The 25,965-nt window shown below is 42.8% G+C and overlaps 1 protein-coding gene across 1 annotated transcript in view; it reads left to right on the top strand.

Annotated features, from left to right (window-relative positions):
* The window catches only part of LOC134653603 (interference hedgehog), a 58,583-nt gene extending 34,302 nt beyond the window's left edge, over positions 1 to 24,281 (top strand). The window contains exons 4-17 of the mRNA XM_063509000.1: positions 7,214 to 7,384; positions 8,938 to 9,129; positions 10,396 to 10,568; positions 11,271 to 11,475; positions 12,359 to 12,578; positions 14,460 to 14,587; positions 17,961 to 18,054; positions 18,915 to 19,018; positions 20,464 to 20,582; positions 20,717 to 20,873; positions 21,768 to 21,971; positions 22,195 to 22,381; positions 23,516 to 23,610; positions 24,115 to 24,281. Coding sequence (XP_063365070.1) covers positions 7,214 to 7,384; positions 8,938 to 9,129; positions 10,396 to 10,568; positions 11,271 to 11,475; positions 12,359 to 12,578; positions 14,460 to 14,587; positions 17,961 to 18,054; positions 18,915 to 19,018; positions 20,464 to 20,582; positions 20,717 to 20,873; positions 21,768 to 21,971; positions 22,195 to 22,381; positions 23,516 to 23,610; positions 24,115 to 24,231 — 2,166 coding nt within the window. The 3' untranslated portion in view covers positions 24,232 to 24,281. The remainder of the gene's footprint in view (positions 1 to 7,213; positions 7,385 to 8,937; positions 9,130 to 10,395; positions 10,569 to 11,270; positions 11,476 to 12,358; positions 12,579 to 14,459; positions 14,588 to 17,960; positions 18,055 to 18,914; positions 19,019 to 20,463; positions 20,583 to 20,716; positions 20,874 to 21,767; positions 21,972 to 22,194; positions 22,382 to 23,515; positions 23,611 to 24,114) is intronic.
* The last annotated feature ends 1,684 nt before the right edge of the window (positions 24,282 to 25,965 follow it).

The following is a 25,965-nucleotide window of genomic DNA, read 5'->3' as shown; positions in this document are numbered from 1 at the left end:
TGACAAATAAAAGTACGGGAGTAGAAATAGTTATTTGTACAACAAGAGATCAAAGTTTGATATTTCTTCGAGTGCTTATTTTGAGTCCCGTGCAAGCGAAAGATTCTATACTAGATTCACGAGCGTAGGTAGCGAGTGAATCTAATTTAGAATCTTGAGCGTAGTAAGGGACTCAAAAGCGCACGAGATGTAAATAACTTTGATCTCGTGTAGTTCACAAAACTTTTCACCTCAGCAGTGAGAACATATTAGAGAACCCGAAAAATGTATTCCTTCTTCATCATCTTACCTCTATTCACTCATGTTTTCTTAAGATATACCAACAATTAAGTTTTCACCTCAGCAGCTCGAACAAGGGTACTTTGCTACTTAAAAACAGTGAGCAAAATCGTATTTTGCTCACTGGATGAGCAAAATCGCATTTTGCTCACTTTGTCTCACTCAGTGAGCAAAATGCGATTTTGCTCACTGTTTTTAAGTAGCAAAGTACCCTTGTTCGAGCTGCTGAGGTGAAAACTTAATTGTTGGTATATCTTAAGAAAACATGAGTGAATAGAGGTAATATGATGAAGAAGGAATACATTTTTCGGGTTCTCTAATATGTTCTCACTGCTGAGGTGAAAAGTTTTGTGAACTACACGAGATCAAAGTTATTTACATCTCGTGCGCTTTTGAGTCCCTTACTACGCTCAAGATTCTAAATTAGAATCTTTCGCTTGCACGGGACTCAAAATAAGCACTCGAAGAAATATCAAACTTTGATCTCTTGTTCTACAAATAACTATTTCACCTCAGCAGCTCGAACAAGGGTACTTTGCTACTTAAAAACAGTGAGCAAAATCGTATTTTGCTCACTGGATGAGCAAAATCGCATTTTGCTCACTTTGTCTCACTCAGTGAGCAAAATGCGATTTTGCTCACTGTTTTTAAGTAGCAAAGTACCCTTGTTCGAGCTGCTGAGGTGAAAAAAGTATTTACCATTACCATTAGCTTTAGTAAAAAGATATAAGTCCACGTATGTATTTAGAACAATTGGATTGTGACCGATACTAAGTATAATTAATGTATTATCTATTTGGAAAATAATTGATGATCAAACGAACTTCTTGAAGTGAAGTTCGATCGAAATTATATGAGTCACTTCATTTGAAGATATAATTATATATTAACCATGTAGTTTCCCTATTGTACAGGTAGCATCGCACACATTTAAGAGTAACTGTTTTGATTAAAACTGTCAAAACAACTTCCGCCCACATCCGGTTACCGCTCACAGGCGTGCAGCGGCCGGCGCTCTTCATTATTTTTAGAGAAGGCAGAAACCAAAACTTATATCAGGGTTCTAGGGCGGGAGGGACCTTATATTATATCTTCAAATGAAGTGACTCATATAATTTCGATCGAACTTCACTTCAAGAAGTTCGTTTGATCATCAATTATATTTCGTCACTTCATTTTTCAGATATAATTATATATTAACCATGTAGATGTTTAGAGATATAAGTTTTGGTTGAAAAAAGATAAAAGTGTTGGTTGTCTTTTTCTTTTATCTTTTTTTTTTTTTTCTAAGTTAGGAGATTCCTCCTGACTCCTGGGCGCCGGGGCGTCCCGAATGAATTTGTTTTTTCCTCAGTTTATATTCCACTGAACGCAGTATTTTTAAATACTGTACGTATTAACGCACTTGCATTAGAAATATATTATTAAAAGTATAGTGAAACAGGTCCTAGGTTTATTTTATTAATAACAGAGGTTATTTATTTATTTATTTATTATTTATATTTATTATTTATATTATTATTTATTATAACGAGTCATTCAGGTGGAATTTATTTGTTAACCGTGGTGCTAAACCGGAACGCCAATTCTTATTTGGCCCAAGTGTACGCAATATATTAGGCTGCTACTCATAAATAGTGTCATTGGTATGAGATAATTTATACCTATTATATTTCAAAACATTCGTTTGTAAATTAATCGCCGTGCGTGTAGAACAATTACCTTTTTTTTTATATTGTTGTATCTATTTTGGATGTTATGTTTTTAAGTGTCCCAAATACTATACCACATATGCCACCAAGTAAGTTATATGATTTAAAACCGTACTTATTTTAGTAGTCGTTTAACTTTAAGTTAAAATAATACGATCTGATGATCCTTTTTTATGAAAACCCATGATACTACTTTTTCTGATTTATTTACTGCTATCCTGAAGGAATCCAGAAGCCTGAGAAACTAAACTAAACCAAAATTAAATCAATGCTTTAGCAAACAACTGTGTTAACGGGTTGTGTTCTTAACTTTTTAGGCAATCAAGTACCCAAGTTATTATCTAAATATTTATCTATTACTATAATATCGAACGCTGTGTATTGCACACCAAGCTCAGGACATAATATGTGTACATTATACACAAGTTTACTGTGCAAATTGAGTCATAAAGCGTCGATAAAAAGCACAAAGGAAGTTTAGTGATGCAGGTTCAACAAAGGTCCATATTAGGTATAGCTAGGTTTTTTTTTTTTTTTTTAACACATTACGATGTTAGAACAAATCTTAATAATCCCGTTTCAATTAGTTGATAAAACATAGGTAGGTAATTGATAAGAATTCTACTTATACAATTTGTGGTCAACTTTACATTTAATTTTATTTTATTTGAAAAAGTGTTATAAACTCTTAAAATGTCCTTTTGTGAAAAAAGGTTTTAAAGTTCACTATCGGTCCTTGTCCGCGATGTGGAATTAGAGGCTCCGAGCGGTACTACTTGATATGAAAATACAGGCTCGTCTAAGAGTCATAACGTAATTTAGGCTAACGATACAACCCAGCGTTACCTCATCCCATACAGGGCGGGATACGCTGCGGCTGTGATATCGTTCCCCGCGTCGACCGTGTGATGTCTTATAGCAGCTCCTGCTGAACAAATTGTGACACAACGGACATCCTAAAGACTCACGCGGCCTAGCGCGTTTCAAGACTCAACTTCAACTATTAAGTCTTTTTTTTTTTTTGCGTATATAACGTGTCTAATATCGTTAGGTCCTCTGGATCTATCCAAGAAGATATATATTTTGATTTTAACAAAATTTCAATATCCATCATGTTCGCGAACTATAACAAATACCTATATGAACGTGCATAATTATGCTTTCGGTTCACTCATGCGCTATAACATGTGTAGCATTACCAAAAGTATATTAAACAAAAATCATTTATAAGACTACTGCTACTCAACTTTCGTAGTAATCTTCTAAATAATTTGCTCAAACTCGAATGGTTATTATTGCACTCATATTAATACCTACATATAAAAGATGATCCAAGGGCCAAGGTCCATTAATGGCACCAGAATAAGTATATTTCTGATTCAATTTTATAAACCTAATGTATACTATTCGAGCTACTGAATGTGCAATTGTGCATAGTACCTAATAACCAGTTAAAACCCGAGTAGGTAAAGTCAGCGTACAACAAACACCATTTGTAATTAGCTTACATTTGTACATAACTCCATGTGACGAGTCTTTACATTTGAATAAAGATATAGGATAAAGGGGATGAACCTCTGTTTATCATGTTATAATATTATTGACAACAAGGAATGAATGGATATCTTTGCATAGATATCGGTGTTGCAGCTTCTATTCCCGCAGCGCGAACTAGACACCTATTTACAGCAATCAACCACGATAGCAATCCGTAGAATTTACCTGAAATTCTAAGCGACAAAACTCAAACTTATGCTTTCTATTTTTATCCAAATATTCGCTCTGTCGGGAACGTCACTGTTACTGTTAGACGTAATGTTTTTTTTTTTTTTTTTATATAAAATAAAATATTCTTGGCTTTAAAAATATTGTATTTGCTTTATTGCTACTGTGGTTGTATTGTGAGTTTAGAAAACAAATATTATGTTTAGTGATTTCATCTTGATGTCATGACATATGCTGTATTAATAACATATAGTGGTATGGTTAGATAGCAAAAGAAGTATAAGTGGTGTATGGATCCCACCAACTACGGATAATACAGTTATGATATGTAGGTAGGTACCGACATACATTTTAAACTTGGCAATAGCGTATTGCATAGTAGGTACCATCGTATTGTCAACATGGTATTGACAATGGCTGAAGGGGTACCGCGACCGACACATGTAACTTGAACCATACCATACATTCATTTATTTATGTTTTACGGTTTCTATTATAATTTTAAGGGCATAATCTGAGGGTAATCCTTTAAAAGATAATCGTTTTGATGTTTTGATAAAATTGAATATATATATGAATAGGTATTTACCTAGTTACCCATTATTTAAAACAATAAATATCTGTGACATATGTGAAGAAATATCTTCATAAGTGCAACTCGCCAGAATGTACAGAAAACCGCTTTTATTATTATTCTCAGATGGATGGTACTCCAAATGATGCTTGACACTTTGTCAGCTTCGACATGAACTGATGTATCAATGATGAAAAAGGCGTAAAAAATGTTTTGTATTCAGTACTCACAAATTGTTTAAGTGGGTTTATTAGATAAATTATGATGAATAAACTCATGTTCCTCTAATTCAATTGAATTAGGTGTACTCCTTATAGTTGGATGAATCAAATGAATAAATCATTTTCTTTCACTCTAAAACAATATCTCAATCAGACAATAAGTAATACTTATTTACTGACTTCGCCTAATAAGCGATCTTGATATTATAAATATATATTTATGTAAGTACTCATTTGGTTGACTTTTTTTTATGAAGTTTAATATAAGAGTAAACCGAAGTTGTTAAGGTTTCATCGTCACCAAAATGTATGCACCACTGTCAGGGCACCACTTCGTTTATTTTATTTCATTTGTTTAAGTGCAAATTGTATGTCAGAAAAAAAAACTTTAAAGTAATAATGTGACGTGATGTAGGTACACCTAGCAATTCCCACTTTTAGAGACAAGTTATAACTACCCCTGTATTAATATTATTTATGTGGGTAGTATAAAAGCAATGTACTATTCTGTTAATTATAGAATATGTGAGATAGTCTCTATTGTTGATTCACATTAGATCTCTGGGCGTATTAGGTTTTCTGTTTATTATATTTTTATACTATTTTTTAAATACCGTTCTATGGGTTAGGTGTGAGTAAAATTTATTATGTCAAACATAATTGGATATTTGAAATTCAAGTATATTTTTATATGTTGGGCCATCTAAACCCAAGTAAAAAGAAAGCCTCCCTCGGCTCTATAACAAATCATTTTACACATAATATAATTCGTAATTCTTTATTGCAACCATGGTACCCTGGGTACCTACTAAGAAAAATGTGGTAATATGAATATCTAGGCCCTCTGTTTCGTTGTGCGATCTTATGCCTTCGTGTTGGTTCACGACCAACCCCCAGGCGAAATCGGTGTTCGAAATACGAACAGACTTTCCTTCGTGTTGGTTCACGACCAACCCCCAGGCGAAATTTGTGTTCGAAATACGAACAGACTTTCCTTCGTGTTGGTTCACGACCAACCCCCAGGATGATTTATTCCTTCGTGTTAGTTCTCGACTAACTCCCAGGATTTATGTATGTCCTTCAAGTTGAAGAATTGCCCATTGATTTTAATAACAAATAGTTATTTTTTATATTGCACAACGAATAAAATGTAATCTCACAGCTAACACCATAGTACAAAACGAAGATCGTTATTAAAAAAGCAATGTGGTCTTGTGCCGAATATTTCGGTAACTAGACCGACGTGTGGACGCTACCACGCACAAATAAAGAATGAAGAGCGCCGGCCGCTGCACGCCTGTGAGCGGTAACCGGATGTGGGCGGAAGTTGTTTTGACAGTTTTAATCAAAACAGTTACTCTTAAATGTGTGCGATGCTACCTGTACAATAGGGAAACTACATGGTTAATATATAATTATATCTGAAAAATGAAGTGACGAAATATAATTCCAGTGTAGCATATACTTTTGGAGGTTTGTTTCATCCGTATCCGTATACTTATAATTCTCACTTTCTAAACGTTTGACTGATGCTTTCCATCCATCCATAACGTGTGACAATTTCTCTCTTTTGATCTCTAAAGTCTATTTTTTTATTCGGTAGACTGAAATGACAGTTAATAGTATGAACATGAAATGTCATTCCATACTATTAACTGTCATTTCAGTCTACCGAATAAAAAAATAGACTTTAGACTGTTTCAATTAAATACGTCACACTTACGACCACCGCGCCTGAACAATTGAGTTATTTCAAACATCAAACATCTTTATTGCTATTATATTACAAGTAATTCTAGACCTTTTAAGTGCACAACAATTTAGTCTTATATTTATATTAGCATTATTAATCCTATAAACTACATTTCACAGGCACTTAGGTAAAAGTAATAACTAAAATAATAATAGCTCTTTTAATTATAACGTTAAAATTTAACATAAATACTCGTATTTATGAAAATGAAAGTCACTTTCAAATACAAAACAAACGCAGATATTAAATTAATTATTTAAAGAAACTTTACTATTTATTTCGTTAAGTACTTTTAGATGCATCATAAAAAAACTTCTGCAGTGAATAAAGTAAGTGTCGCTAAGCGTCGTAAGCTCGTACTTAATTGAAACCAATGATATTATATAACCATAGATAGGTTATACTCATACTTGAGGAGCACAAAAAATGCTTCCATATTTATTTCTGTGCCTCCGAAGAAATTTGTAATATTTGATTCTTTTTCTCATTCCATCCATCTTTGTCACACTCGTTGTTAAACATAAGGTCGTCTCTTTATCTTTCGGTGTGCGGGAGCTCGTTAGCACGTGCACATTTCTCGCTTGTCCAGCCGCGTCTAAAAGCAACTTGTCCAATTTGTCACAAGGTAAACGCTTCAATTTTGGAACGCCTATAACCTATCTTGAGTTATAAATCATTGATTGAAACAGTCCAGCCGGTCTAGCATGAGTTGCGTACTCGCGCTCGACTCCATACATCTAGCGCGACTTCAATTATGAACTCGCGCGCGAGAACACAACTCTGCTAGACCGCCAGAGATTGATCAAAAGTGGTCTGAAATGATTTGGGGGGTATTTTATTATATATTATTATGCACGTCATGTGATATTATGAATGGCATAATGTTCGTCTAGATGTACATAATAACATTAACTTTGCCTCTTTCTCAAGGCTTTGTATTGTGTTGTAGGTGACATTTGAGTGTGCAGTGAACGTGCCAGGCGAGAGGCTGGCGTGGCGGTGGCGGCCCGACCGGCCCGGGGAGACATGGATCGATGCCGAGGGCAGCAGCGACCGGGACAAGATCACCACCAGGCTGCTGGTGGACATTAAGGACGGGGCGGAGAACGCCCTGTACCAGGTATGTGAGGTTTTAGTGGCGGTGGCGGCTCGACCGGCCCATGGAGACATCGATCGATGCCGAAGGCAGTATGTAAGGTTTTAGTGGCGGTGGCGGCCCGACCGGCCCGGGGAGCCATGGATCGATGCCGAAGGCAGCAGCGACCGGGACAAGATCACCACCAGGCTGCTGGTGGACATTAAAAGGACGTGGCGGAAAACGCTCTGTAAGTACCAGGTACGTGGAGTTTTAGTTAGAGAGAGACAATACCCTGGATATATCGGAGCGGCCAAGGAGCTTACATATATCTGAACACGCCTCTGCTGTCAAGGCGTGCGTCCGTCTTTGACCACTCCAATATATTTAATGGCGATTGTATGTAGAAACATATCCGTACTAGTCCTCTCACGTCACGAGCTTTCGACAAACGTAATCGAATACCGCACGAAAGAAGGTAAACCGGAATTTATTGAGCTAGCTGTCATTTAGCTGCCAAATGCCAGAAGACACCGCTCGAGCGGAAATTACAAATGGTTATTTTTGGCAAAACCGTCAACTATGTAATTGCTCTGATAACGGCATTTCCTACCTAACTGATGAAGGAAGATATTTTCGGATTAAGGTGCAGTGGGTTCGGCCAGTTTTTGAAAAATCATACCACTTGTTTGGCAACCGTATTATGGTTGCCAAAAATATGAATAGCAACAACTTTCGCTTGATAGAAAAAAAATCATGGACATAGGTCTAATACGCTCCGTTACAAATTTGTAGAGTCTGTGCGGAAAGAGAAATGTCGTAGAATGTATGGGTTCTCTTACATTCCACGACTATTCTCTTTCGGCACAGATTCTAACAAGTTTTGCACAAGTCCGCATTGACGATACATACCTATACCTATACTATAGGTACAACTACATCGTATACCTACCGGAAATCGAAGCCTATCCAATCTGTTAACATAACCGACCCTCATCTTATTGCGGAAATTGTGTCGTTGTAAATATTCAATAATAAATGGGGCTATGAAACATGAAACCCTGAATCTATTTACGTTCAAAATATATGAGGTGTGTCTTTTCAAAAGAGCTTATTTATCTATGGTTTCCATACAACAATAAGGCCTTTTGATAAGACACTCATATGCTGCATTTTACAATTTTAGGTAAGTTAAAGGAGTTTACGTTCGACGCTTTAATTTTGCAAGCTTCTATTTAACTTGCAATTTTTTTTGTACGGGTCAAATCTTGCATGTTAAATTTGACCCACTACCCGGTTTCCTATGAAAATGAAAATTTGCTTAAATACTCGTATGTAAAATTGGATGAAAATGTAATGGGTATTATTATAATTTATTACATGGAGCTGATCTGTTACCTATCTGTTATGGAGCTGGAAGGTGGCCATAGGAATTCTGTAGTAGGTAAAACGACGTATTAACCTAATTGTGTTTGGGTTAATTGTATCGATGAGTTTCTTAAGTTGTCTGTTTAAATAAAAGTACAATCAGCGATAAAAGCTTGTATCAAAAATGACACTTTTGACAAAAAACATTACATAATGGCGTATTTTTCCAGTGTGTAGTCTGGTACGGTGCCATCAGCCTCGCCTCGGACCCGGCGCGGCTGACCATCGCGCGGATAGATCTCAGCAGAAACACCGGCGAGACGAGAGTCATCACAGCCCCGCTGCACAACACCGTGGTGCTGCACTGCAAGGAGCCGGTCTCTGAGCCGCCGGCAGAGCTGACCTGGTGGAAGGAAGTCAAGGTGAGGGAAAATTATTCTGATGGAAGGAAAAATGGAGGTTTTTGGTCCATGACTGTTGAGGATCGTGCTTTTGAAGGAAGCGTTGTAACAGTTTCCCCACTTGTTGCAATCTTTAGATAGATGGAGAATATCAGACACCGGGATCTGTAGCTCTTTGGACTAACTGGTGCCCGGTTCTAGTGGCTGGTCCGAACTCTGAACCTTGTCTAAAACCGGGCTCTCTCTGAGTCTACCGTGGAACTAGATTTGTGGACGGATAACGAGGTGACCTGGTTGTGTTTCAGATGAAAGGAGAACTCACCATAAATGAAAGTCTTCAGAACTTAACAACTATTACAGGGATTATTGAGAGTAACAACTATTGAGAGTCTTCTTCTTTGCCTGTCCCTCTTCCCAGTTTATCTGGGGTCGGGTCTCCTTGTATGTCTGCGCCAGAGTGCCCTGTTCTGGCTTGTCTGCGTACTCAGGTTCTCTTTCTGGATCTCTTTCTGCATGTCTGACCACCAGGTGTTGGGTGGTCTTCCCCTGCCTCGGGATTGGTTGGGTATATTTAGGGCCTTTTTAACGGAATGGTCATCATCACGTCTGGGGATATGGCCATACCAGCGCAATCGACTTTCCTTTACTTTTTCAGCTATTGGTGCTACCTTAAACGATCCCCTAATAAATTCATTTCTGACCCTGTCCAATCGAGTCACTCCTCCTGCCCATCTGAGCATTTTCATCTCGCTTGTGTGGAGTTTTTGTTCGTGTACTTTCTTATAGGTCCAGCACTCTGCTGCGTATGTCATAGCTGGTCGAACAACCGTTTTGTACACTTTCCCTTTTACTCTGATGGGCATTTTGTGATCGCAGAGGACACTCGATAATGACCTCCATTTAAGCCATCCGGTGTTGATACGGTGATCTACGTCTTTATCCACTTTTGCATCAGAAGTAAGTACCGACCCTAGGTATTTGAAACTGTTCACTTTGGGTAGTGCTTGATTGTCTATATAAATGTTGCACCCAGTTGTTTCTGTGCCTCCAAAGTTACATTCCAAATATTCGGTTTTACTACGGCTTATACGTAGCCCGTGGCTTTCTATGCGTGTTACCCATTGACAGAGTGTTTCCTGAAGGTCTGTTGCATTTTTCGATAGCAAGACGATGTCATCCGCGTAGAGCATACATTCTGAGAGTACAGTAACAACTATTGAGAGTAACTTACGAAATTTGTATTATGTACCTACCTAAATTTAATTCAATAAATCAATAACTTTGCAGGGAGTGAGACAGCCAGTGGAGACGCCGCACGGTGTTCTTATCATCCATAACGCGACGACGGCCGACAGCGGGACTTACGGCTGCACGGCGACTAACAACCTGAGCGACGAGCGTGTTGACCTCCCGGAGAGGACGTATCTGAGGGTGCAGCATGAGGGCAATGGCGGCTTCAGGTACGATACAATTCCGTGGCGTTGTAGAACGTCCAAGGCTGGAGGAACATGTAAAGCTTATTGCGAAGACATACGTGAGGTCTATCTATGGTTAAAATAAGAAAGTTAAGAGTGTTGCTTATGGTATGGCCACATGTTTCCCGGAGAGGACGTATATAAGGGTTCAGCATGAGGGCAACGGTGGTTTCAGGTACTATACAACTATTCTATGGTGGAACTGCTCGTCGGGATGGACACGTCAAGCTTATTGCAGACCACTGACAATCCAACCTGTAGACTGAGCTTAGGCCAATTCTTTCATGAAACCGATGCTGCCAAAAATACGGGGGTGCGGGGGGACGAGGTGAGCGAATCCCGTGTCGTGATTGGTCCGTTCAAAAACACGGACCAATCACGGCACGGGATTGACTCGAAGATGGAGTAACGCTACCGTATGTGTGGCAGAGGGGGTAGCGCGAGTATGCTATGTCTAGAGGTTGGATTGTCTGTGTTGCAGACATATGTGCGGTCCACCGATGGTCAATGAGCTGGGCGGCGAGCAGGTTGATCTCCCGGAGAGAACGTACCTGAGGGTTCAGCACGAGGGCAATGACGGCTTCAAGTACAATAAATAGGTCATATATCAAAGGTCTTGTCAAGTAACCACGACGGCCCAAGAGTCTCGACCACATTAAATCACTCAAACTCCAATCAATTCAACAGGTTCCTTGAATCCGAAGACTACGTCGGTGAGGTGACCGATGGAGTTCTGACGGTGCCCGTGCGGCCTAACGGAGCGCTGCGCCTCTGGTGCGGGGCCGTGGGCACCCCGCTACCCCAAGTCACGTGGTACAGAGGCACGGAGAAAAGGAACGGCTTTCGACATGACCACGATCTGGTGGTACATCCTTTCACTGCTGAAGACGAGGTAATTTGTCATTGGAAATTCTACTCAAATGCAATGGTAACAAGTTCACTTTTAAAACACAGTAAAAAGTGCACGCTTCCTCTTCTGTAGTAATAAAGAGTAATGAAATTCATAAAGTACCTACATTCTACATATTTAGGTACTCACTGAAGAACTTCATTTACATAATATATTTCCATAGGTGAGTGAAGTGAGACACTTATTTATTTCTCCGTCATAGCCACCCTGGGTTTAAATCATCATTTCCAAGGGAGGGTGGGCAGATTTGTACACTGGCCTATGAAACTATGAACCAATAAGAATAAGCGACATACCATTGGAAAGGCTTTTTATATACCTACTCCATTTTTTTTGTATGACAACACTTGTCAAATCTCTGTTTAAAAAAATGATACAAAAAAACATACGAAAACGAATAAAAAACTAAAATATCGTGACACCAAATCACTACAATAACAAAACCTTAATGATCTGCGACACAGGAACTTAGTATCGAAAAAAACTATACAGTCACGTTTAAACTCTCACTACTTTTAGCGGTGATAACTTTTTCCACACAAAGATTTGGGACTATCTGCCATAATAAAAGTATTAAAACTTAAGCCCTTGCTACACGGTCGCCGACAAGCCTTCTAACCGTCTGACCTTGGTCTGACCTTGGTCAGTTTTGGTCAAATTTTGTTGGAAACAACTGTCTATACGGTCCGTCCAGACCAAGGCCACGCGGTCTGAGGGGCTTGTCGGCGACCGTGTAGCAAGGGCTTTAGAATAAGCTATCCAGTGACATATTGCTTGTCCTTATTGGTCATTAGGCCAATTTGCCCACCCTCCTTTAAAATGCCACCAATAATTCCTAGCTACGACATCCCAATTGTATTCCCAGGGCATATACTCGTGCTCCGTGAACGGCAACGCCATCCGCCGCTCGTGGCGTGTGCTGGCCCTCCAGCCGCCATACTGGGAGGGCGTGGCGTACGGCGTGAACGCCAGCGAAGGCACGCCGGCGCGCGTGGCGTGCGGCACGCCGCTCGGCCGGCCTCCGCCGCTGGTGTATTGGATGTTGAACGCTGAACCTGTCACTGGCAAAGGCATTAAGGCGCAAGGTACGTTCGTGGATGTTAGACCTAATTTTAAGATACTGTGAGTACCCTAGCTTTAATATGTACATTTGCAACACAGCCCGGGCCTTATATGGTATCTTGTCGCTCTGATAAGTTGCGATAGTTCAAGGACCACTAAACATACAAATTTTCACCACACCAATGTGAAGAAAATAACATTCCAAATCTAATCAAATGAACGTTATTTTGGATTAGATTTGTTTGTAGTCAGCAAAGATTGTTTATCTCTTGTGAGCTGAAACCTTCGCAACGCTCAAGATTCCACTTTTAGAATTTTCTTTTGTTCGTCAGATTTTAATAACATTTGGCGAATAGTTAGAGCTCCCTATTCTGTACAACATAAGCGCAATTTCACCGTGTATTGTTAAAACATATTCCTTTGAGTTACGAAAAAGTATAGGTACGAGGGTAATTTGAGAAGTAACTTGTTTCGCCTATGTATAGATGGCGCTGGCTTCAACTCTGTATGTATTGATTTAGTTTAGTAATTAAACATATTTAATATGTGGCGTCATGACATTTTTGGCAGGAATTTGTCATTTGACAGTAGTTCAAACAAAACTGGTCTGATTTACGCGGGAAAATGGAGAAAATTGGAATTCGTGGAGTTCTTCAGTTCTTTTTTTTTGGAAGGCAAAACTGTGAAACAAATCCATGAAAGGATTTTACCTACGTTAGGTAGATCGTGTCCTTCCTAGGGAACGGTTTGACTTTGGGTAAATAAGTTTAAGCGAGGCAGGACACGCATTAAAGATGCACCTCGCCCTGGAGCCCCGAAAACAGCACTTTTACCCGAAATCATCGATAAAATCCATGATTTAGTTTTAGCCGACCGAAGATTGAAAATACGCGAATTAGCTGAAGTCACAAACATCTCTTCTGAGCGGGTGCATTTTATTTTACACGACGATTTGCACAAGAAAAAGCTTTGTGTAAGGTAAGTGCCGCGATTACTGACTCTGAACAAATGCGTGCGAACACCTGATGTGAACATCTGATGAAGATTTGCAGGTGTTTAAAAAAAATCCAACAGATTTTATTCGCCGTTTTGTCACTATGGATGAAACCTGGATCCATCACTACATCCCGGAGACGAAACATCAGTCGAAACAATGGGTTGGTCATGGTGAGCCAACTCCAAAGAAAGCCATATGCATTCCGTCTGCTGGAAAGGTGATGGCGTCTGTGTTTTGGGACGCAAAGGGATACTTTTAATTGACTACCTGGCCAAGGGAAAATCTATAATTGGAGCATACTACGCATCACTTTTGGATCAGTTACAGGCGGCAATAGCCGAAAAACGTCCAGGTTTGGCAAAAAATAATGTGATTTTTCACCATGACAACGCTCCGGTGCATTCAAGTCGTGTCGCTGCACAAAAATTGTCGTAGTTACGATTGCAACTTCTTCCACACCCTGCTTATTCACCAGATTTGGCTTCGTCGGACTATCACCTCTTCCCGAAACTGAAAACATTTCTCTTAGGGCGAAATTTTAAGTCCGATGAGGAGGTTATACGGGAGGTCAATGCGTATTTCGAGGCCCTTGAAGAGACGCACTTCCGTGAAGGCATAGAGATGTTGCAGACTCGTTGGGACAAGTGCGTAGAACTTCGGGGGGATTACGTAGAGAAATAAAATAAATACATTTGCAATATTATTATTTTTTGATAAGAAACCAAGTTACTTCTCAAACAACCCTCGTACGTACTATTTTCGTAATTCGACGGAAAATTACAAAGGTAAGTACTTTTTTGTAACAATTTGTGATTCCATATTTATTAAATTCAACCAAATGTGACGAAAAACAAAATAATAGTCGGCCCATTAAACAAATCACATATCAATATTTCTCTGTATGCAGGATCGGAGCTGCGATTCGCGCGCGTAGAGAAAAAGCATGCGGGCGCGCTGCAGTGCTTCGCGTGCAACCCGCTCGGCTGCGCGCACGACGCGGCGCTGCTCACCGTCGTGCCGGTGCAGATCTCACAGGTGAGCCCCGGACGAGGAGTGAGCGAGACAGGCGGTCGGACGGTCACCAATGTATAGAGAGAGGGGGATAAAGCACGCGGGCGCGCTGCAGTGCTTCGCGTGCAACGCGCTCGGCTGCGCGCACGACGCGGCGCTGCTCACCGTCGTGCCGGTGCAGATCTCACAGGTGAGCCCCGGACGAGGAGTGAGCGAGACAGGCGGTCGGACGGTCACCAATGTATAGAGAGAGGGGGATAAAGCACGCGGGCGCGCTGCAGTGCTTCGCGTGCAACGCGCACGACGCGGCGCTGCTCACCGTCGTGCCGGTGCAGATCTCACAGGTGAGCCCCGGACGAGGAGTGAGCGAGACAGGCGGTCGGACGGTCACCAATGTATAGAGAGAGGGGGATAAAGCACGCGGGCGCGCTGCAGTGCTTCGCGTGCAACGCGCTCGGCTGCGCGCACGACGCGGCGCTGCTCACCGTCGTGCCCGTGCAGATCTCACAGGTGAGCCCCGGACGAGGAGTGAGCGAGACAGGCGGTCGGACGGTCACCAATGTATAGAGAGAGGGGGATAAAGCACGCGGGCGCGCTGCAGTGCTTCGCGTGCAACGCGCTCGGCTGCGCGCACGACGCGGCGCTGCTCACCGTCGTGCCGGTGCAGATCTCACAGGTGAGCCCCGGACGAGGAGTGAGCGAGACAGGCGGTCGGACGGTCACCAATGTATAGAGAGAGGGGGATAAAGCACGCGGGCGCGCTGCAGTGCTTCGCGTGCAACGCGCTCGGCTGCGCGCACGACGCGGCGCTGCTCACCGTCGTGCCCGTGCAGATCTCACAGGTGAGCCCCGGACGAGGAGTGAGCGAGACAAGGTAGGCGGCTGTCCAATGTCGGATGGTCACCAATGTATAGAGAGAGGGGGACAAAGCACGCGGGCGCGCTGCAGTGCTTCGCGTGCAACGCGCTCGGCTGCGCGCACGACGCGGCGCTGCTCACCGTCGTGCCCGTGCAGATCTCACAGGTGAGCCCCGGACGAGGAGTGAGCGAGACAGGCGGGCGGCTGTCCAGTGTCGGACGGTCATCAATGTATAGAGAGAGGGGGATAAAGCACGCGGGCGCGCTGCAGTGCTTCGCGTGCAACGCGCTCGGCTGCGCGCACGACGCGGCGCTGCTCACCGTCGTGCCGGTGCAGATCTCACAGGTGAGCCCCGGACGAGGAGTGAGCGAGACAGGCGGTCGGACGGTCACCAATGTATAGAGAGAGGGGGATAAAGCACGCGGGCGCGCTGCAGTGCTTCGCGTGCAACGCGCTCGGCTGCGCGCACGACGCGGCGCTGCTCACCGTCGTGCCGGTGCAGATCTCACAGGTGAGCCCCGGACGAGGAGTGAGCGAGACAGGCGGTCGGACGGTCACCAATGTATAGAGAGAGGGGGATAAAGCACGCGGGCGCGCTGCAGTGCTTCGCGTGCAACGCGCTCGGCTGCGCGCACGACGCGGCGCTGCTCACCGTCGTGCCCGTGCAGATCTCACAGGTGAGCCCCGGACGAGGAGTGAGCGAGACAAGGTAGGCGGCTGTCCAATGTCGGATGGTCACCAATGTATAGAGAGAGGGGGACAAAGCACGCGGGCGCGCTGCAGTGCTTCGCGTGCAACGCGCTCGGCTGCGCGCACGACGCGGCGCTGCTCACCGTCGTGCCCGTGCAGATCTCACAGGTGAGCCCCGGACGAGGAGTGAGCGAGACAGGCGGGCGGCTGTCCAGTGTCGGACGGTCATCAATGTATAGAGAGAGGGGGATAAAGCACGCGGGCGCGCTGCAGTGCTTCGCGTGCAACGCGCTCGGCTGCGCGCACGACGCGGCGCTGCTCACCGTCGTGCCGGTGCAGATCTCACAGGTGAGCCCCGGACGAGGAGTGAGCGAGACAGGCGGGCGGCTGTCCAGTGTCGGACGGTCATCAATGTATAGAGAGAGGGGGATAAAGCACGCGGGCGCGCTGCAGTGCTTCGCGTGCAACGCGCTCGGCTGCGCGCACGACGCGGCGCTGCTCACCGTCGTGCCGGTGCAGATCTCACAGGTGAGCCCCGGACGAGGAGTGAGCGAGACAGGCGGTCGGACGGTCACCAATGTATAGAGAGAGGGGGATAAAGCACGCGGGCGCGCTGCAGTGCTTCGCGTGCAACGCGCTCGGCTGCGCGCACGACGCGGCGCTGCTCACCGTCGTGCCCGTGCAGAGCGCCTACCGCGAACCACGTTCGACGTGTTGCCTCTCTGTCGCACTTGTAAATTCGTACGTAAGTGTGACAGGGAGGTAACACGTCGAACGTGGTTCGCGGTAGGCCCTCTGATCTCACAGGTGAGCCCCGGACGAGGAGTGAGCGAGACAAGTGGTCGGCTGTCCAATGTCGGACGGTCACCAATGTAGAAAGTAGAAATAGAAAAACTTCATTTCACACACATTCATAGAATTTAAACACACACATTATCCATATCATTGGTTAGTAACAAAATATCAAAACAAAACTATAAAGACAATGTTAGTATTACTTAAGGCTAAAACAAAACCTAAATCCTAACTGCGCAGTCTAGATTGCCCGCTGTCACCGGACATGTAGGTAATTTCATCCAGTGGTGCTGGAACGGGCAATCCAGCCTGCTGGCAGTGTTGGCCGAAAGTTAATGCAAATTGAAAATGCTGGCCATTAACCATTATAAATTGAATCGTAAACTATAATCGTCCGATACGGTTTAAGATTCAATTTATAATGGTTAATGGCCAACATTTTCAATTCGCATTAACTTTCGGCCAACACTGCCTGCTGGCCTCCACACGTCACACGTAGGAGGCTATGAGAGAGTATGTAGATGTAGTGTAGTGTTGGTAACAATACCGCCGCCGCATCAAATTGACTCCACAGCAACAGCGATGACGTCACGTCACCGGACCGGTTAGCCGGCGACGGGCCCGGGGACCGGTCCGCGGGGGGACGGGCAGAATCGAAATAACGGCTCGCGGAACGCACACATATCGCGTCGCGTCCAAATTAATTATAAATAATAAGAATATCTTTGTAACTACCAGTAATTAAAAATAGTGTTTACAGTCCGCTATCGTTTTATTCAGCAGTCTAGATCTCCTGGATTCATCTAAATACTACGAACTAGGCACTAGACGCAACAGTAGGGACGCCCGGCCGGAAGCAGGCGGGCTGTCGATCGGGTGTCGCGTTCATTCAGCCCTATGAGAGAGTATAGTAATACTCTCCAGGCGGGTGTGTTTGGGGACAGTGGGGACTGAAGTCTACTGAGAGTTGGTCAGTAGTTCCTATATAATAATGTAACTGACATTCGGAACTCCATACTTACTATTCTTACTAATAACGTTTTGTTTTGTACAGGAATATTCTGCAGACAGCGCGAAGGCAGCACACATTGCGTACCAGCAGCCTAAAAACAAACACAACAATCGGAAGAACCCTAAGAAAAAAGCAAGTAAGTTCCCTGTAGTTTAGAACCACCACACACTAGCGTCTCCTGAGCGTCGGAGTCAGACTCTATGGCTGCTGCTCGACGCAACGTTGGTGCAACTGCGCAGCGACGCCATTAAATAAAAAAAGCGGCCAAGTGCGAGTCGGACTCGCCCATGAAGGGTTCCGTATTTAGGCGATTTATGACGTATTAAAAAAAAGCGGCCAAGTGCGAGTCGGACTCGCCCATGAAGGGTTCCGTATTTAGGCGATTTATGACGTATAAAAAAAAACTACTTACTAGATCTCGTTCAAACCAATTTTCGGTGGAAGTTTACATGGTAATGTACATCATATATTTTTTTTAGTTTTATCATTCTCTTATTTTAGAAGTTACAGGGGGGGGGACACACATTTTACCACTTTGGAAGTGTCTCTCGCGCAAACTATCCAGTTTAGAAAAAAATGATATTAGAAACCTCAATATCATTTTTGAAGACCTATCCATAGATACCCCACACGTATGGGTTTGATGAAAAAAAAATTTTTGAGTTTCAGTTCGAAGTATGGGGAACCCCAAAAATGTATTGTTTGTTTTCTATTTTTGTGTGAAAATCTTAATGCGGTTCACAGAATACATCTACTTACCAAGTTTCAACAGTATAGTTCTTATAGTTTCGGAGAAAAGTGGCTGTGACATACGGACGGACAGACGGACAGACAGACAGACATGACGAACCTATAAGGGTTCCGTTTTTTGCCATTTGGCTACGGAACCCTAAAAAGACGCTAGTGTGGGGTGAGGTGACCCTTAGACGTTCTCTGAAGAAGACTCAATACGAGTAGGTATGTCAAGGGCCATTATAAATAATTCTTGGTTTACAGAAATGGTGCCGCCTTCGCGTCCGACCCTGACCCGTATGTCGGATGAGAGCGTCATGGTGTCATGGTCCAACTCCAGCTCCGGGATGCCCATACGATTCTTTAAGGTAAAACTCATTAATAATGGTACCAAATCTGGAAAGTAGCTAAAGTCCGTCTAAGCTATCTGTGCACCGATTTGAATAAATTGTCATTACTTACTCATTATACGCCATGTACCTACACGTCCTATTTTTATAGAAATTTAACATTAATTATGACATTGCCACACTTTATTGGAACGGTTAACTGGAAAAGATCCCGGTCTTGCTCGGTGATAAGTGTCAGTTTTGATTATCAAAAAAGTAGCTAACGTCTTTCTGAACCTGATTTTCACAATATTTACTGTGATATGCTTAAAAGTCTTTGTGTATCTGCTATGTCAGGAGATTTCATTTAGTCATACGTATATTACATTACATTACAAGTATAACAACCAATCGAATATATGATACGTTCAGCACTTAGCGCTCTCGGCCTACAAACCGGCTAGAGTCGGGATAAATAAGGCCTTTGTTTGTAGTTAAACATTGACAGGGTCTGAGCTGTGTTCTGATGTTGGGTGTCCTGTTTACTGTGGACTTGTACCTCTATGGCCCTTCTCTCACGAGGCTATTCAAATGCTACGCGACTGAGATGCAAACCATGATCGCCTACTGGTATGCTACTCGTGCTACGCAAATGAGACTATTTTGTGTCATTTGCGGAATGACACTCAATTGGTGCGACAATGTCTAGCTCCAGCGATGAAGACAATCTTCTGCTCTATTTTTATTGCAAGAACACAACACACAACCACATAACATCTCTCCTACATCTTTCTCACATCATCACACACACACACACACACACACACACACACACACACACACACACACACACACACACACACACACACACACACACACACACACACACACACACACACACACACACACACCAGGTCACACTAGGTATTTTCTTACATAATCAGGCAGCTTATAATTATATAAACATGGATACTTTTCCATACTTTTACGAAATTTATATTAAAAACTTGTTCCGCCCCCATCTTGAGTATACAACGCGTATACGACTCGAGTCGCGTGCGACCAGCAAGACAGTATCATGCGACTGATATCAAACGCTTCGTGCGAAACGTAGGAAATAAATATGGCAGGTACTCACAAGCGACGCGTAGGATACGCGTACGAAACACAAATCACTTGAGAGTAGCCTCGTGAGAGAAGGGCCTATGCGTTAATATGTATAGCCAGCCTCTTGATGGAGCAGACTTCGACACAAGTTGTTTCCATGTTTTTTCCGGTGTATCAAATACACGTTTTATTCCGGTGTAACAAATATACTTACATAGTAAATAATATATACTCGGAATGCCATTATTAATGTCATGTATGACAAAAAATAGTAAGTAGAGATTTTAGTCATAAATAGACAGTTAAAATAGGCATCATAAAATAAATACTTCATTTAATTTAATTACTGAATAGTGAATGTTAATGTTACCTCTTAGGTCCAATACCGGGAAGTGACGAACTCGAGTAGCGGGCCGTGGCACACTGCAAACTCCGACATACCACCCTACATACACTCCTTCGAAGTGGACGGACTGGTACCGGACAGATACTACAAGTAAGTGACGAACCCGAGCAGTGGGCCGTGGCACACTGCAAACTCCGACATATATACCACCCTACATACACTCCTTCGCAGTGGACGGACTGGTACCGGTCAGATACTACCAGTAAATTCTCCTTTCTTTACAGATTCCGCATAGCAGCCGTGTACTCAAACCAGGACAATACCCAGGGTCGGAGCAGTCCCCGCTTCTACCTGCAGCGGGGAGGGATCGAGGGCCCGCGGGCCCCGGACCTCATTGCGGCTGAGCCTGTCTCTTCGAGCAGCGTGAGGCTTAACTGGACGGTAAGAGCCATCATTGTCCTGGGCCTGGTAAGAGACCTCCTAGCAAACGGTATTTAACTAGTTGGCTTACTCAACTAGATTACCACGACACTGAACTCCTCCTAAACGTGTTAAAATAATTAATTAAATATTTAAAATACTTACATAGATATACATTTTATAATAATAACATTGAAATAATACTTCCTTATCATAAATATTATAGTATGCATTTTTACACACTAACACACACACACACACACACACACACACACACACACACACACACATATATATATATATAAACAAACACTCGTACACATGCAGTTCACAAATAAAAATAATATATATGTTAAAAGAGGCATAGCTATCTGTAAGTTTCAGTGTAACTCTCCGTACAATTTGTACCTACCAATATATAGATTAAGAAACTAGTATAAGTAACGAAACTGGGTCCTGTAACACAGGGTTTCCTAGATCAGGACACCGGGACGTATGTCTAAATTTATACAATAAACTTTTTTCATTTTTTTTTCATTTTCATTGTATCACCCGAAAAAATAAAAGCCTGCGGTAAACGGTCAACCGTGTGCTGCCTTCATACGATAATTGTAAATTGTAAGGCTTTTGTCTCAGACCTGATCAGCTCTACTCAGCGTGGTACGGGCATGTGATGCGGAGGGAAGAAAGTCATGTGACGAGAAAGGTGTATTAGGAATGAATGTAGAGGGAGGTACGAGGTAGGAAAACCGAGGAACAGGTGGATGGACTGGGTGACAGATGATATGAAACGAACGCAAGGGAATGATGAGATGACGGGCGACAGAGAGGTATGAAAGAAAAAGACATGCTGCGCCGATCCGAAGTGAATGGGACGATCAAATCAAAATTGCAAAACCTAATTCCGTGTTGCAGTGGTCGAGCGGCGGTGGCGTAGAAGCGGAAGGTTTCTACGTGTACTACCGCGCCGTGTCCTCCGCGGGCAAATACGAGAAGGTGACCGTGGAGGGGGGCGCCACTCGCGTCGCCATCCTCGGCCATCTGGCGGCAGACACGGCTTACGAGTGGAAGCTGCAGAGCTACACCGCTCAAGCGCCGTCGGAGTTTAGCAAAATACTTGTAAGTACGCTTTATACATACTGTACTAACTGATGACCTTAGCGTTTAACTCCCACCTTAAAGACCGGCGCACTTAAAACCCCTACCTACCTGCGTGTCTTTGGGTGACGGTAATTGCTTACAATCAGACGATTGGTCTGCTGGATTGCCTCCTGTATCATAAAAAAACATGAGTGCACCCCAAGTTGAACCTAATACTTCATTGACCACTTTATTTGTCCAGGTCGCAAAAACCCTGCCGAACCCGACCACACCGAGCACAAGCACGGAGCCACCGCCCGAAGAGCCGAAGGGCCAGGCGCCCGCGGCGCTAGTGACGGCCGGCGGCGCCATAGGCGCTACGGCGCTCCTCGTTATCCTGGTTGTGATCTTACTGCTGTGTCGGAGGGCGAGACGACCACCTGCCAACAGTAAGTAGACTGAAACACTACCGAACTACTCCTAGCACGACCATCGAGCCACTCGAAGAGCCGAAGGGCCAGGCGCCCGCGGCGCTAGTGACGGCCGGCGGCGCCATAGGCGCTACGGCGCTGCTTGTTATCCTGGTCGTGACCTTACTGCTGTGTCGGAGGGCGAGACGACCACCTGCCAACAGTAAGTAGACTGAAACACTACCGAACTACTCCTAGCACGACCATCGAGCCACTCGAAGAGCCTCCTGTCCTCCTGTCGCCTTAGCCGAAGCCAGTCGCGCAATGTCGTGGATAGGCCGTTACTGCTGTGTCGGAGAGCGACCACCTGCCAACAGTAAGTATATTAAGAGCGTTTTCGCATTGTCCGATCCGATACGAGTATCGAATGACCTTTGGAGGAAAACAGCTGCTAAAATATGCCCTAGGCTGCTGCTAAAATCTTTAGAAATATAAAAAGGCACTTCTATAGTTTTGTTTCTTTGTAGTGGTATCCGGCATCCGATTGGGATAACATGTTTTGTTTCACAAATTTAACATAACCTTTAGAAAACAGTCGGCCTTCATCAACATCAAAGGAAATTACCTGCTGTATTAAATCAGTAAATACTGAAACTACGTATTTTTCTGAAAATGGATGTCCTCGTAATTAACCGAAAGACCGACGAGTGCTCGAGGCGCCTGTTATGCCTCTAAGTATATTCAAACACAATTAACGTTGTTTTGTTGGGTAACTTGGACTTGAAAGGTCGCTAAAATCTAGGTCCCTATTTCAGTAATGTGACTAATTTGTCGTATATTCAGTACCACCTACTGTTCAGTTGTTGTCTGAATAATAGCATGAAAAACATCCATAATCCAGGAACAAATAATCGTAATAAACAGCAAATAAATGCCCTTACCGGAAATCGAACTCGGGACTTCTAGCTTCGTAGGCAGGATCACTACCGATTGGGCTAAGGCCATTAGAAAGAACGCGACTCGGATCTTCGTCCGATGATGTGACCCTAAGGGTAACATTCCATTTCTGCATGCTGTTACTATCAATTTTCATAGTAAAATGAACAGTAGTGCAGCTGCGGTTGGAAATGGACTGTCACCTTAACACCTAAACATAACGTTATTTGTTTTCAGAAGAGAAAGGCTCCGGTCCAGAGAGCGGGGGTGCCAACGGCTACATACCTGCAAAGGTGCCCATCACTATCACCGCAAATCCGATGCACGCTGAGGTCAGTTTATAGATTTATAGGTTTACATATTTTAGTTCATAGTTATTGAGAATTTGAAATAGAGGCGTATTGTCAAAGTACATTTTACCATACCTTGGCTTACACTCGAGTAGATGGTGCTACTTTTTGATATTTAACAAATTATGTTACACATATCTGTGAAAGAATAAGGATCAATGTCAAATGGCGTACCAAAAGTTTTAATCATGTGTCGATAAATGGCAGTAAATTTACTGTTGCTACAAAATTTACTTTTACAATACGCCTCGAGACTAAATTCTCTTTGATTGTTGGTTTTATATTAATATATTAGTTGAGACATCTGGTTCTTATTTGAAAATTTTGTGAGAGCTTAATAAGCGCATTTAAGCGGTGTGTAACATATCGAATCGAGGGTGGAAATATCAAATGTCGTAAGGCACATACGACAACATGTCCCTTACGACATTTGAAATTTCCACCGTCGATATTATGAGACAGCACTAACGTGTCTTTAATTTCCAGAGCGGCGACGGAAGCGTGGAAATGTCGTTTCTGCACAACAACAACTGCGGCAACGCGGCCGGCGCCGACGACACGCTGCCGCGGACGCGGAAGAACGGCTCGCGACAATACGTGTGATTTTGGACTTTATTATTATACACGCAGGGTCCAATTTTGGAAAGCAGCATCTATCTTAGAGGGATGGAACTTCTGCAATTTTATCAAAATTGGACTTTATTTTTACACACTTAGGGTCCAATTTTGGAAGTTTATTCTTACGACCTTGTAACTTCATAATGTTTAAATAAAAGAACGGAACTGCTGCATTACATATGATCAGAATTGGACTTTATTACTGTATACGCAGGGTCGAAATATGATTCTTATCAGTCTTATCACTGGTGAGACAGCAATGAGCTTTTTACCGTTTTGGTACACTAGCTGATATAGACCTTATTCCTATTCACGCAGGGTGGAAATTTGTTTCTTATGACTGTTGCTCCAAAAGAAAACATTCTAAGTTCAATACGGGTAAGTGTGCACACCTTGCACTGGTACCCTTTAGCCACACTTACTCGTATTGACTTAACTACATATTTTTGCATCAAGGCAATACGTGTTATCGTAACTAAACTTTATTATTATACACGCACGGTCGTAATTTCTAAATTATTGACTGGTAGACTTTGATATGCGATATCAATCTAGCCATATTGTTTCGTATTCGGACTTGAGAGAGTACAAAATTATTTTTATTTATTTGTTTAGCGTAGGCCGCGACTGTTTGAATAAGATTTCGTTTAGTTTTGACTAGGTATTGAGTGTACGACACAAACGCTTATTACAATAACAATGCATTTAACATAAGAATACTTCGTTTAAAAATGTTTTCGTAAAAACGTAGTAGGTATACATATTTAGCTTAATTCAGGGTTATTAAGTTAAATATGTCAAAGATCTGATTTACCGAGATGTTCGTAGATTGAAATATTCAAGAAATGGAAGAGTTAGTTTAATTAATTTGTGTAAACCGCGAAACTTTAAGTCGTTGGGTAGGAGTATGTGTGTATTATTTCTTAAGGGCAGGTTTTTCGAAAAGCTATATATTTGTGTACAAAGATATATTTCAGTTCAGCTACTAATAATTGTACAAACAATCAAAACGTTTGAAAAACTTTTCTTTTTCGTATGTTACAAAGTCGGTTCAAAATGTAGCCTATGTCACCCGTTCATTTACTCGTACCAAAATATTATATAGGTAGTTTCCGTGTGATTTTTTTGCCCTCGATTAAAACGTGTAAAAATTTAGTACAATAACCAATCCCTTCTCTTAAACCCGATTTTTATAATGTAACTTTATTACAAAATATTTTTGTACTGGGTACGTATCAAAAAAAAAAAAAATTGGATGGTAAAATTCCGAAGATCCTAGCCTTAAGAGAATAAAGCCGTGTCTACACTGGTCTCGGGATATAATGACCGCTTTATGCCTCGTACTAACTATTAGCAAGAACAAGAAATGAGTTTGTTCCGTAAGAGCTATGAAACGCTGAAGTTTGAGTTTACTATACGAGTTGGGAACTATGTTGAGGGGAATTATTCTTGTACACTGCAAACCGACCAGTATAAAGTGACCTAGAGCTGAATACTTAAAAAAAAAATATTTTTAACCATTTCAACGCCAGAATACCTAAAGGTGGCGTAACTATTCGTGCCCACAGGGCCAGCGACAACTATAACGGGTCGGCCACGACATTGCGCGACTTGCGACGGCGGCAGCGATAACCATAGGTTGGAGCGAGACACAGCGATCGGACCTTTCGTTCCCACCTATGGTAGTCTCTGCCGCCGTCGCCAGTCGCGTAATGTCGT

Source organism: Cydia amplana, chromosome 13, assembly GCF_948474715.1.
Source record: "Cydia amplana chromosome 13, ilCydAmpl1.1, whole genome shotgun sequence".
In the NCBI taxonomy this organism is placed as follows: domain Eukaryota; kingdom Metazoa; phylum Arthropoda; class Insecta; order Lepidoptera; family Tortricidae; genus Cydia; species Cydia amplana.
Note: the sequence above shows the minus strand (reverse complement) of the source record. Positions and strands in the feature narration are given on the sequence as shown.